Source organism: Chaetomium fimeti, assembly GCF_033439085.1.
Source record: "Chaetomium fimeti strain CBS 168.71 chromosome Unknown B0H64scaffold_5, whole genome shotgun sequence".
NCBI lineage: Eukaryota > Fungi > Ascomycota > Sordariomycetes > Sordariales > Chaetomiaceae > Chaetomium > Chaetomium fimeti.
Window position 1 is genome coordinate 828,137 of NW_026944333.1, and position 11,599 is coordinate 839,735.

Below are 11,599 nucleotides of genomic sequence, written 5' to 3' on the forward strand. Positions count from 1 at the left end.
GTTTCAACATTATATGTGAATGGCCTGAAATCCGTGTTAAGGGTGGAGGAAAGACATGGTTATGCCGTCCAAGTTTTGAGTCTTTTTGAGTGCACCAGTGTTGTTTTCCTTGGAAAACAGAATTTGATTGCTCGTCTCGCTTCCCATCCATCTCCAATTGTTGCGTTTCTGTGTGGTTTGTCCCACACACCATCCCATCCTCCGAACTTCCGCTTTGGGACGTTACCCTGGCAACCACCCGCATCTGACCACAGACCACACACCCGCCACTCCGAGGTTGGTAACCAGCAAAAACCTGCAGATAACAGGAAAACATTGGCCAATGACGGGCATCAGGTGTCCATCCATCCAAGACAGCATGTGCAAGCCGCGCAAGCCCGGTGAGGGCCGGTGTGGCTGGGGTGAGCGAGAAGGGGGGGTTGGTTTGTTGACATTGCCCGATTGAACCCCTCAATTCACTGGAGACGGGATCCCACTTTACCCTAGCCTTAGCCTTCCCTGATCTTCCCTGATCTGCTGGAGACCACATCTGGCCTTCTCCTACCCAGTCGATTCATGCCAGATCATCTTGCATTTGCTGGTGCACCGTTATGATGCCTTGATCTATTCTTATTGCTATTATCGTTTGGAGTTACCTTTGGAATTCTATCGACGCCAGGGATAGACACCCTCGTGTCATCATTTTATCGTGGGGCTTGTCTGGCGCTGCTGTGGAATTCACCAGTGTATCCGTATCCCCTTCGTATACGAGAACTGGCCAAACGAGACACTGCGTCATTCCCACGGCACACGGGCACGGCAACCTACAGAGCAATGCGGAGCTAAGCGAGGCGACCACCATCGCGGCCTCCTATCAACCCTCTCCCATGCCTCTTTTCCCTTTCTTTGCCGGGAGAGCCATGCTGACGCCTCCGGGTGGGGCCGGCACTTCGCCGTCCTCCGTCAGGGGCTCCGCGGCAGGTATCCGGCGCCGCCCCGGTCCCGGTCACCGGCTACCCGCATCTACCAAGGGGCTTGCTTTTGCGGCTCTCGGTTTGGTCACACGCGTATCCGCCGACCCGATGCTGCCGTACACCCCGACGACCATTCTCCTCCCCCCTGATGGTAGCGCCGGCAGTGGCGCCGCCTACATCTTCGCCCCGACCGGCGACACCCGAAACGCAGTCGACTTCCTCGCCCTCAACGTTACCAGCCTGCGCACCTCCGCCCTCGAGCCAACCAAACTCACCCCCCTCCCCTTCCTCTCCCCGGACACCGACGACTGCACCACCTTCGCGCCGACCCTCCTCCGCAACGGCACCATCGCCGTGCTCGCCGGCGACTGCGCCTCCAGCTCAACCTCCACCCTCTGGACCTACACCCCCGGCGACCTCGACGCGCCATGGACACAACACGCCCTCACGCCCTCCAACGCGTGGGACCACGCACAGAGCGGGCCCTACCACCTCGGCGGCATGCTCAACTTCTCCCCGCAGCTCAGCCCCGTCCTCTCGGAGCCCACCCTCTACCTCTACGGCGGCATGTGCCCCTTCCCCAACGCCTCCACGGCCACCTGGCAATCCAAAGCGACCTACTCCAACCGCATGCTGCGCCTCACCCCCCCAACAACCACCACCACCAAAAACCCCGAACCCTACACCCTCTCCTACGCCTCCCCGCGCGGCCAGCTGCCCCCCGTCGCGGAGGCGGGCTTCTCCCTCACGGAGCTGACGCCGTCGCTCTCCAACCGCAGTAGCGACGGCACCAACAACGGGGTAGTGGTCCAGCAGACCAGCCACGTCCTGCTGGGCGGGCACACGCAGGGGGCGTTCGTCGGCATGGCGGCTGCCGCGCTGTGGTCGCTGCCGGAGGAGACGTGGAGTTTTGTGCGCATTGCGGCGCCGGCACCCGCAGGCGGGGACGGTGGGGGGAAGCCGGATTTGGCGAGGTTGAGGGGGGCGGGGAGTGGTGATGGTGGTGGTGGTGGTGGTGGGGATGATGATGGGTCGGAGGTGGATGTGGGTGTGGATAGTCGGTCGGGGCACACGGCGGTGTTGAGTGAGGATGGGACGAGGTTGGTGGTGTATGGGGGGTGGGTGGGGGATGTGGGCCAGGCGGCTGAGCCGCAGTTGGCCGTGGTGAGGATTGGGGTTGGGTTGGGCGATTGGGAGTGGGAGGTGCCTGAGCAGGCGGCCGGGGGTGTGGGTGGGGTGTATGGGCATGGTGCGGTGGTGCTGCCAGGGAATGTTATGATGGTGTATGGGGGGTATGAGATTCCAGGGGGCGTGGGTGAAGCGAAGAGGCAGGTGGGCGGGGGAAGGGAAATGTTTTACAACATCACGAGTGGGAGCTGGTCCGACGTGTACGTCAGCCCACTTGTTGAGGGGGATGGTAGTAGTATTGGTGACGGCAGTGGAAGCGGCACCATTCGCCCCGGGGACGGTGAGGGTGATTCTTCCGGGCCGGCCGGGGACGATAGCAGAACGGACGGCTCGTCCCTGGCGATGCAGATCGGCCTAGGGGTCGGCCTTGGAGTTGGCTTACTTCTCCTAGCCATTGCGGCTTTCTTCGCATTCCGCTGGTTCCGCCGGAGACAGCGGCGTAGGGCAGCACGGGACGAGACTCTCCGCGGTCTATCCCAGGGCGTTAATGGCACCCTGCCCCGTGGCCTCGGCGACGACGACGAGATGCTCGAGCGGGATCACGGCATGGGCATGTTCCCCTGGACTGCGGGCACCGCGCGTGACTGGTACGCGGCGGGAGACGACCCCTACTCGCAGGGCCAACGGTCCCTGGGTTACGAAACCCTGCGCGGCGGGCCCAGGCCTCCCTCGCTGTACATCCCGCCACCACCGTCAGCATCGACCTTCAGCCACCGGCCCAAGGGCGCCAAGGGCCTTCACCAGCCCAGCTCCTCGTACGACTTCACACCGCTCACGCGCAACCCCAACCGCATCGAGCCCATCTATGAGGCAGACGAAGACGAAGAGGGCGACCTCGGCAAGGGCTACCCGCTCAGCCCGGACAAAGAAGAGCGCGACGACGGCGACGACGGCGACCCCTTCCTCACGCCGACCGTCAGCACGCCCGTCGCCAACCTCTTCCCCGCGCAAACCACGACCAACCCCAACTCCAACTCCCCAACCCCTCCCCCAACCTCCGCCCAACCCTCAGGAGGCGGAGAAGGAGGAAACACCAACGGCCAGGAACAAGACCCCGACGTACAAGGCTGGGTCTCCAACGTCGACGCCTCCACCCCCCACCACCACCTACCCACCACCCGCCGCAAATCCCAATCCAAATCCAAACCCCAACCACAACCCCCCCTTCAACCCCACCCACAACCACACTCACCAACAGCCCAAACCCAACACCCCCCCGGCCCACCGGCAACTACCGTGGCAGTCGCAACCGGCGCAACCGGCGCAACAGGACGCGTATCACCACTGCGGCGCGGCGCGTCGGCCAAATCGGGCAGGCACTCGCTGGTGTCGGCGCCGACGGATTCGTCGTCGTCGGTGGCGACGGATGATGGAAGGACGGAGAGCGGGCTGTCGGAGCGGAGCGCGTTTAGTTTCGTGCGTGGCGTTGCTGGGGGTGGGGGTTCTAGTGCGGGTGGGGGTGGAAGTGGTGCTGCGGGGGGTGCGGTAGGGGGTGCGGCTGGGGGGAGTGGGAATGGGAATGGGAATGGGCCTGAGGACCGGGCGCTCCTCTCGCGGCTGCATACCACGCTTGCTACCGCAACGACGACCACCACTACTGGTGGTGGGGAGGGCCGGCTGGGCAGCAGCGGGGCGGCGAGCGCAAACTCGGGCAACAGCTACAACACGGCGCGCTCCAACTTTGCGGCGCTGCAGGCCGAGGGGCCGGGGTTGCTCCTAGGCCGGCGGGGAGACGACGGGGAGGGCGGCGCCGCTGATGATGACGACTACATCTACCTGCCCGGCGGCCCCAGCAAGAACAAGCCGCGGCGGAGCTGGCTCGGCAGTTTGAAGAGGGTGTTTAGCGGCGGCACGCCCGAGTCTGGGAGCAACGCCAGCAACGACAGCTTCCGGGGGGAGAGCCCGACGCGAGAGGGGCTGCTTGCGTATGAGGGAGGTCGTTCCGATTATGACGGGGGCTTGTATGGGGTTGGGCTGCAGAAGCGGAGGCAGGGGAGAGAGGCGTGGCTGGGCGGGGACGGGAACGGGGACGAGGAGGAGTGGGATAGAGATCTGGAGAGGGCGGCGGAGCAGCGGACGGTGCAGATTATGTTTACCGTGCCGAGGGAGCCGCTGCGGGTGGTGAACGCCGAGGTGGAGAGGGAGGAGAGCGTGCTCATCCTTGACCCGGATGATGAGGAGTATAGCACCGACGAGAAAGCGTCAGTGGCCCCGGTGGAGGCGTCTTCGCAGCAACAGGATCCGGCACCTGCTCTGCTCCCGCCGCCTCGGTTGGTGCCCCCGACCGAAGACAACGACAAAGCCGCAGACAGGCGATCAACCGCCACCCTCGAGCCACCGCGCGGCGTCTCCCCGTCCTCGTCAGTGAGGGCATCGTTCTATCATAAGCACTACGCTCCGCACGGCCGAAGCGGTGCGGCTAGAACGGCCGAGGACACGGGTGTTGGAGATGGTGGAGAGCTTCGAAACACGGAGCCGAGAGGGGAGCCCTAGTGGAAGTCTCGGCGGTAGTCCCGGCGGGAGTCCGGGAAGGGGCTCATGATTTGATTTGTGCTAAAGGGGTATGTCATTGGTAAATGTATGTTTTATGGATTACGATGGCATGTTGGATAACTAGGTACGGATATCTGGGGGCTCTCGGTCGCAAAGCTGGTTTGCTTGATCGGCTGTCAACATCGGGTGGGACAAGGTCGCGGCTTGCGGTTCCGTGGTTTTGGTTTTTGGTTTCGGGTGCTCGTGCTTTGGTCTCTGGTGTTTTGTTTCGTGTATATCTTAGCCAACTATTGATCGGATTGGTGGGCTAGATGCTCGCCAATGCATCACGAGATCATCATGTCTGACTTCCAGACGCCCGTCATCCATCTTGCTGTTGTGTTTCTTGTTCCTGCATGAGGATCCGGCTCGCTCGTCTTGCTGCTGCAGTCCCTGTTCCTGCATGGAGACCTGCATCACTCATCTCAACGCGTCGTTGTCACTATTTTGCCGTTTCTTGCCGAGTAACTATCTCGAAATCCATCCGTAGCCCTTCCACAACCCACAGAAGTGGTGGGTTTGAGCACGTGGAAACATCACACAGATCAAGCTTCTTGCCGCCGGCAATGGCGATCCTCATCTTGCACGGTTGTGAAAAGAACGGGCGGGGAGGTGCGCACGATCGGCGACGCTAGGGCTGTCTCCCCCATCCCAGCTGAGTCCTCAGCCAATTCATCAGCACTTTGACCTGCGCCACAGGGCGGTCGAACCTCAGAAGCTCCTGCCGATCCGCCACGTCTGTCAACGCAGGGGTTTGCCCCGGCGGGAAGCGCCGGGGCCGTGTGACTGGACGCGCGGACAGGCGAGCCGCGAGCAGTTCAGTGGGTGGCGTCGGTGCGGCTGTCAAGCACCGAAGGCAGTTAGTTGACGCTCCACTCGTGAGTGACTGGTTTTCACCCCACGCCTTGAGCCGCTGCGTGTTGTTTTGATTCTCCAAGTCACACTCATCGAGAAGCCATTGGCAGCGAGGTTGCAGAAGGTGGGAGTGGCGGTGAGCTGGCGAGGTGTGTTTTTGCCCGGCACACACACTTTCGGCGAGCACAGCATCCCACTGTGGCCTGAGACGGGAGCCAAAGGTGCCTGACTTTCCACATGAGACATTGTCCTTCGTGTTCAACCCGCAGCGTGCATTGTCACCGGGTGTGAAGAGGACGAGAAGAGGGTGGTGTGGAGGGTGGGAGCCAGCCAGTGAGCCAGCGTTGACGACAGTCGTTCTTAGCCAACCGGCCGACGTCTCGGTGTCGTTGTTTACCAATATTCCGTACTGCAGATGAGATGCACGTTGGATCGACTTCCCCGCCTCCTTTCCGGATCAAGACGGGGATTTTCGGCACGGCCTTCGGTCTCTCGCCAAGCCCGGCGACGGAGGCAGTATCTTTGTCCGGCAAGCCGCAAGTGGTTCGCGGTAATCTGTACAGGTGAATACTTCGTAACTCCGGAAGACTAGAAGACGCGATAAGCATCGGCCGACGGTCGGGTGCGAGAGGGGTAAGTAGGTATGTATGTATCTGCATCCCCCACCATCTTTAACGCTCAGAGTACTCCGTCTGTAGGTATGTACTTTCCCATCTCCAACTGCATCGCGGCGGCTGGGGGTGCATCGCTTCCGCTATCTCGGAATACGGCAGCACAGGCCGGCCCAGACGTCCCCCCTCTTCCCATCCTGCAGGCGTCCCTCTTTAGCTTCCACAATCGGGTGGATGTGCATTTGTTGCCTTCTCCCGTCCCTCGTGCTGCTGCTCAGGAATACGAGCATGGTAGTTATTGTCTTTGAGGGCAACTGCCATTGCCGGCCAAAAGCAGACATAGCCCGGTCTCTCCAAAGGCTGCAACCGGTCACCCGGTTAAGTTCCATGGGGGAATCATCTTTTTTAAGTTAGTTATACGAACAATGTCCCGTGAGTCGCGCAGTCAGCCAGCGACCCATGAGCCGATCGCCAAGGCGACTAAAACCGCGACTATTTGTGATACGGTGGAATGCGTTTCCAACAAGATTGGCCTTGGATCCTTCCATCCCTTTGTTGAATGCGGCTGCCCCGAGATGTGCCGAGCATGCCAGTCACTCAAGCCGGAATAAAGGGAACCGAATTCTGTGGAGGGAGTGAGAAGTTTCCTTTGGGCATTTTCTGATTGCTGGTTGCTGGTTGCTGGTGCAGCGCCAAGGAGAGGGGGATGGGGTGATCCAGGGTTGGGAACAGCCGAAGAAATGGGCAGTGATGGGCTGCTTGAAGAAAGGGATGTTTTGCCGAGCAGAATCTGCGTTTCTCGGGCCTGGGTGAGATCGGAAAGTGCCAGTGGTGAGTTGTGGAGGTGGTGACGCCATTCATTTGACGCTGTGACATGGAGAGCTTGGCTCCCGCTTGGGGGTCCATGGTCTGCTCCGTGCGAAATGCTTTCGTGCAGCCTTCGATCGCATCCATGGGATGAAGTGGACGAATGCGGAGAGAACCGAACTACGGGTAAGTTGACAGTGAGGATGGTAAATCCTGTCTGTTTTTTTTTCTTTCTATGAGCTGATTTCTCGGCCGCCCAAACAAAAAGTCTGATGATGATTGCCAATCGCAGTGCTTCCAGGTTAGTGTCCTGAATCGAGGGCGATCGATCATCACCGAGTGGCTCCATTCATCCTAGCCTCCATGTCTCTGCCTGCCCACTCTCCCTGTGGACAAAAAAAACCGATACACCAAAACCGACTTTCGGTGGGTCCACCTGCAAGTCCCCTTCACGAACACATCAGTTCCAAACAAGCTGTGGGTAGGCCATTTAAAAGCGTAAACAAACGATACTGCAGAAATGAATAGAGCAACACCCAGAGATTCTATTGCACTTCTTTTTGTTGAATTTGGGTTTGGTTTGGCCGAGAAGGACCGCACCAAGATAGCTCGCTGTACTTTTGGTGTATCGGTTTTTTTGGACAGAGCGAGCCACTCACCCACTGCACTCTGTTACTGCCCGGTGCCCTGCCCTGGCTCTGAAATCGTGCTAAGCTGGAAGGAACCCGCCGCTCGCTCGCCGTCCCCTTGGTCCCCACCACCCCCAATCGCTGTTGGTCCCAGGCGCACCCCATTTTCCTTTGCAGGGGCTGGCTTGCAAACCTGTCCCGCTTCTGTGCAAACCACTTCGCATTCCCGGCTCACCAACTTTTCTTTCCACCTTTCACCCTGCCAACCGTGTGTCCAGCACATCTTCATTGCCGGGTCGAGCACCCCGTTCCTTTATCGCCAATTCGACCGGACTTGTCGACACCGGACTACTACCGACGCTATCGACTCGGGCCTCAAACTCCCAGATAACAACGCACAACAGACAACCCGTGGACTGCATTCGATTCGTCCCTTCGCCCGCCTCTCTATTCGTGCTATGGCCGCCTGAGGCTCTGTCGCAGATATTCTCATGGGCTGGCCGGTAGAACGGGTGACTTAGCGCCTCTGGAGCCCCAATCCGATCGATCCGGCTGCGTCGAAGTCGGTTTCTCGATTTTAAAGGCCGCATCGGCTGGCGCAACCACGCAACCCGACACAACACCACCCGGTTGCCAGCCATGGCATCACGACAAATCGCCCTGGCATGGGCGAGCTTCAACATAGCTGCGCTGTTTGGTAGCATGGTTTGGGCACAAGAAGATCCGATCGGGCCTTCAATTCCCTTGGAGTACTGCGCTACCGTCAACACGGGTGACATGGTTCCTCGTGAGTTGGTCCCTTGCTCAAACCGAGTGCCCCGACCCTAACGCCCGACTTCGATAGTTTACTACAATTGGCAAAGCGAAGGCCGCTGCTTCGGTAACTGCACCGACTTGAAATACGCCTTTGGCATCATCCAGAACAAGAATTGCTGGTGCTCCAACCTCATTCCCCACCGCGATGACCGAAAACCGCTCGAGGACTGTGAAGACCCGTGCCCGGGCTTCCCTACCGATTTTTGCGGCGGCGATGGAGTTTTCGCCTACTTGGAAGCCGCCGGAGCCACCCCGACGGGGACGGCGCCGCCTGGAGGTACCGCCACTAAATCACCATCCAGTACCGTGAGTACTCTCTGTTCCTTACACTGACGTGTTTCACCCCCGTCGTTTCTTGCTGTCTCCGCATCACCCCTCCATCCCTTAGTTCCTTGACCTACTTCCGAACTGCCATAGCTTGCAGACCGTCGTGACTAGTAAAGCTGAGACTGGTGCAGAGCAGCACGGTCCAGCGTACGGTGACCGTGACCCGGCGGGAGTCGTCCAGTGTTTCGTCTTCAAGTTCTTCTACTTCAGTCACTGTATGCATCACGTTCCCTCGCGGGCCGGATATAACTGCTTTATGCGATTTTCTTCTGTTAGGCACGCATACTGACCTCGAAGCTAGACAACAAGCGAGAGTGTGTCGAAACCTCCAGCCGTGACGACCATCACCGTGGGCGGAAACGTTAGGACCGTGACCGCCCCCTCTGAGCCAACCGCCACCGACGACTCAAGCGTAGTCGACAACCCAGGCTCCAGCCTCCAACCAGGCGCCATTGCCGGCATTGTCATCGGCGTCATTGGCGGCTTGGCCGTAATAGCACTCGCTATATGGTTTTGCTTCTTTAAGCGGCGGAGAGAGAACGAAGAAGCCAACGGCCTCGGGTCGCCAATGAGGGGCGGCGGCTCGCCGGGTAGAATGGCGACGCCCAAGTCAGGCGAAGTCTCGGAAAACCGGTTTGCCGGCACGCCCGGTGGTTCGGTGGCAGCGACGTGGGACTCGCAGAACAAGAGACGCAGCCACCTCATGCCCGTCGACCCCCGACTCGATCCGTTTGCGACGGGCATTTACCCCGATCAGAACAGGAGCCGCGAGAGCTTCAACTCGCTGCAGGATAATCAGGACTATTCCCGGAGAGTGCACCAGCCGCCGAGAGTCCTCAGGGCCATGAATCCGGATCCCGACGACTGAAAACCGCGTCTTTCGATTGAGTTTGGACTTTGAACCAAGTTTCTCACAACGATACATCGACTCCCGCTTTCCCTCTCTCTTACAACATGCATTTATCTACATCATGCGAACTTGGTTTTTGTGTTTTCTTTTTTACATATGCATTCGAGATACCACGGCGTTTAGGTTATGGGCATGGCAGCAGATTTCATTTTTGGGCGATCATTGCGGCGGGTGAATTGGTTTAGCTTTGGCTCGTGGAGGAAAAAGGCCTTGTTTGGATGACGAATATTGTGCTTTCAGGTTGGCCGTCTCGGTCTGCGAATTGAAGAGCGGGAGAGGCTATCAGTCATGTATACGGTTCAGAGTGATGGAAAGGGTAGAGAACCGCCAGGGATATCATGTTATGGGATGTATCATAAGTCGGGTTTCTACAATCCCGTCTATCATCACAGGTTCGTCGGATGAGCCTAGGCGTATCAAGTCAACGACAATACAGCAACATAAATTTGTCTACACAAAGAGATTTGCCGAGACGGTGGAACGGTGACTGACAGGATTCTACTCGATCCCTTATCTTTGCGGCCCATCCTTACTCTGAGGATTCACAAGCCCCGATGCTTACGCGGACAGGATCTATGGATTACCGCTTTGAGTCGTCAACTCTGAACCCGTTTCCCCTATCTGTCTCATCCCCAAGCCGTGCCGCGTCTGTTGGGCCGTTTTGACAGCTCGCAAGTTCGGATCCCGCACTGCGCCGCGTGGACTCCCGTGTTTGGAGAGCTAAGCAGAGCTGACCAAAAGCTCGAGAGCTGATCCTCAGCTAGCTGCGAGCGAGCTAACTGGTTATTATGACTGACTAATAAGACGGACGAACATTGAAATGCGTCATCCGAATTATGGCTGAGACGGTTTCAGCTTTTGGGGCCTGGGGGAGCTGTTCTCTCCTGATGATATATGATACACGCTACGCCGTCGTCTCAGTCTTACTTGGATGAACGTGTTTGTAACGTAGCATTCACTCACCCACTGCCGGCTTTCGATGTCTTCATAATTAGTATTGAATTGTTGGGCGTCAATTGCAGTCGGGGACTTTGGGTCCGGGTGGCGAAACCTGGGGGAAGTTGTGTCTCTTTTTTGTTTCTTTTTCCCCAGAAATAAACAGGCACGTTTTATGATGATTGGCGCCCGTTGCGTCATCTTACATGGTGGCGGTTTAAGATTAGGTTGCTGTGTCTCTTGCAGAAACAGAGCCGGGATCCGGGTTGGATGCGGATTCAGGGGTAAAAACAGACGTCTTCCAATCAGTTCAGGCACTAACTGACTAGTTAGTCGCGAGGGCGTTTAGTTGTTGATAGTTGAGTCGCGCGGTAATTATGTCTTTTTTAGTTTGTTGTCTCGGGATGGGCTCTGGGGTTGCGTGTGTACGTACGTCCGAATGCAGTGGAAAGGGGTAAGAAGATGATAACTCCCAGGGAGGGCAGAAAGGGATGTTACCCTGACTTCTGACCTTCGGGGACTCGGGACTCAACTCCTTGATAGCCGAGAATTCTTCTTTGAACCACACCTCCGGCCAATTTCGGTATTTCTTCAGCAGCGTGCCCGCCGTTGTTTCATGTGGGATGACGGGTGACTGTTCGATAGTTATCGGAAGAGGTTTGAGACTGCCGTGGTACCTCACTGACTGACACAACGGAGGGGCCACAAGAGGTTGTTGTGCAGGTGGCGTGATGGTAGACCGGGCCAATGCCGTGCAAGATGCTCTGGTAACACGAGAATATCTGTCAAACAATGCCGGCATGCAAAGAATCTTCTCAGTCGCGTGTAATAATATTTGTCTAACCAGGCCTCCGAATGTAATGCTAGTGGTATTGTTGTACAAACCCCAAACGCCCTGCTAAATTCATATGCCCTGGGATACTTGAGAAAATGCCCAGATCCGGTTCACAAGACCAACCCAACGCCTATATCCACGCCTTTAGGCACCGTTGTCCCTCTCGCTTCATAGCCTCAAGATATCATGTACATTAGACG

At 58.1% G+C, this 11,599-nt stretch overlaps 2 protein-coding genes across 2 annotated transcripts; both read left to right on the forward strand.

Annotated features, from left to right (window-relative positions):
- Window positions 1-765: 765 nt before the first annotated feature.
- On the forward strand, window positions 766-4,832 carry B0H64DRAFT_179605 (uncharacterized protein). Its single transcript, XM_062798890.1, has one exon. It carries the CDS (start codon window positions 867-869, stop codon window positions 4,632-4,634), a length of 3,768 nt encoding a protein of 1,255 aa, XP_062657578.1. The 5' UTR covers window positions 766-866; the 3' UTR covers window positions 4,635-4,832.
- Window positions 4,833-8,130: 3,298 nt separating this feature from the next.
- Window positions 8,131-9,761, forward strand: B0H64DRAFT_179621 (uncharacterized protein). Its single transcript, XM_062798891.1, has 3 exons — window positions 8,131-8,362; window positions 8,420-8,697; window positions 9,020-9,761. The coding sequence occupies exons 1-3, from the start codon at window positions 8,215-8,217 to the stop codon at window positions 9,584-9,586; spliced, it is 993 nt and encodes a 330-aa protein (XP_062657579.1). The 5' UTR covers window positions 8,131-8,214; the 3' UTR covers window positions 9,587-9,761.
- The last annotated feature ends 1,838 nt before the right edge of the window (window positions 9,762-11,599 follow it).

What these genes read in the sequence shown, in the direction of transcription:
- B0H64DRAFT_179621 (XM_062798891.1), top strand. Translation starts at nt 8,215, where the DNA reads ATGGCATCACGACAAATCGCCCTGGCATGGGCGAGCTTCAACATAGCT. An exon ending in CACGGGTGACATGGTTCCTC is followed by an intron (nt 8,363 to 8,419) that starts GTGAGTTGGTCC and finishes CGACTTCGATAG; the next exon opens with TTTACTACAATTGGCAAAGC. An exon ending in CTAAATCACCATCCAGTACC is followed by an intron (nt 8,698 to 9,019) that starts GTGAGTACTCTC and finishes CCTCGAAGCTAG; the next exon opens with ACAACAAGCGAGAGTGTGTC.
- B0H64DRAFT_179605 (XM_062798890.1), top strand. Translation starts at nt 867, where the DNA reads ATGCCTCTTTTCCCTTTCTTTGCCGGGAGAGCCATGCTGACGCCTCCG.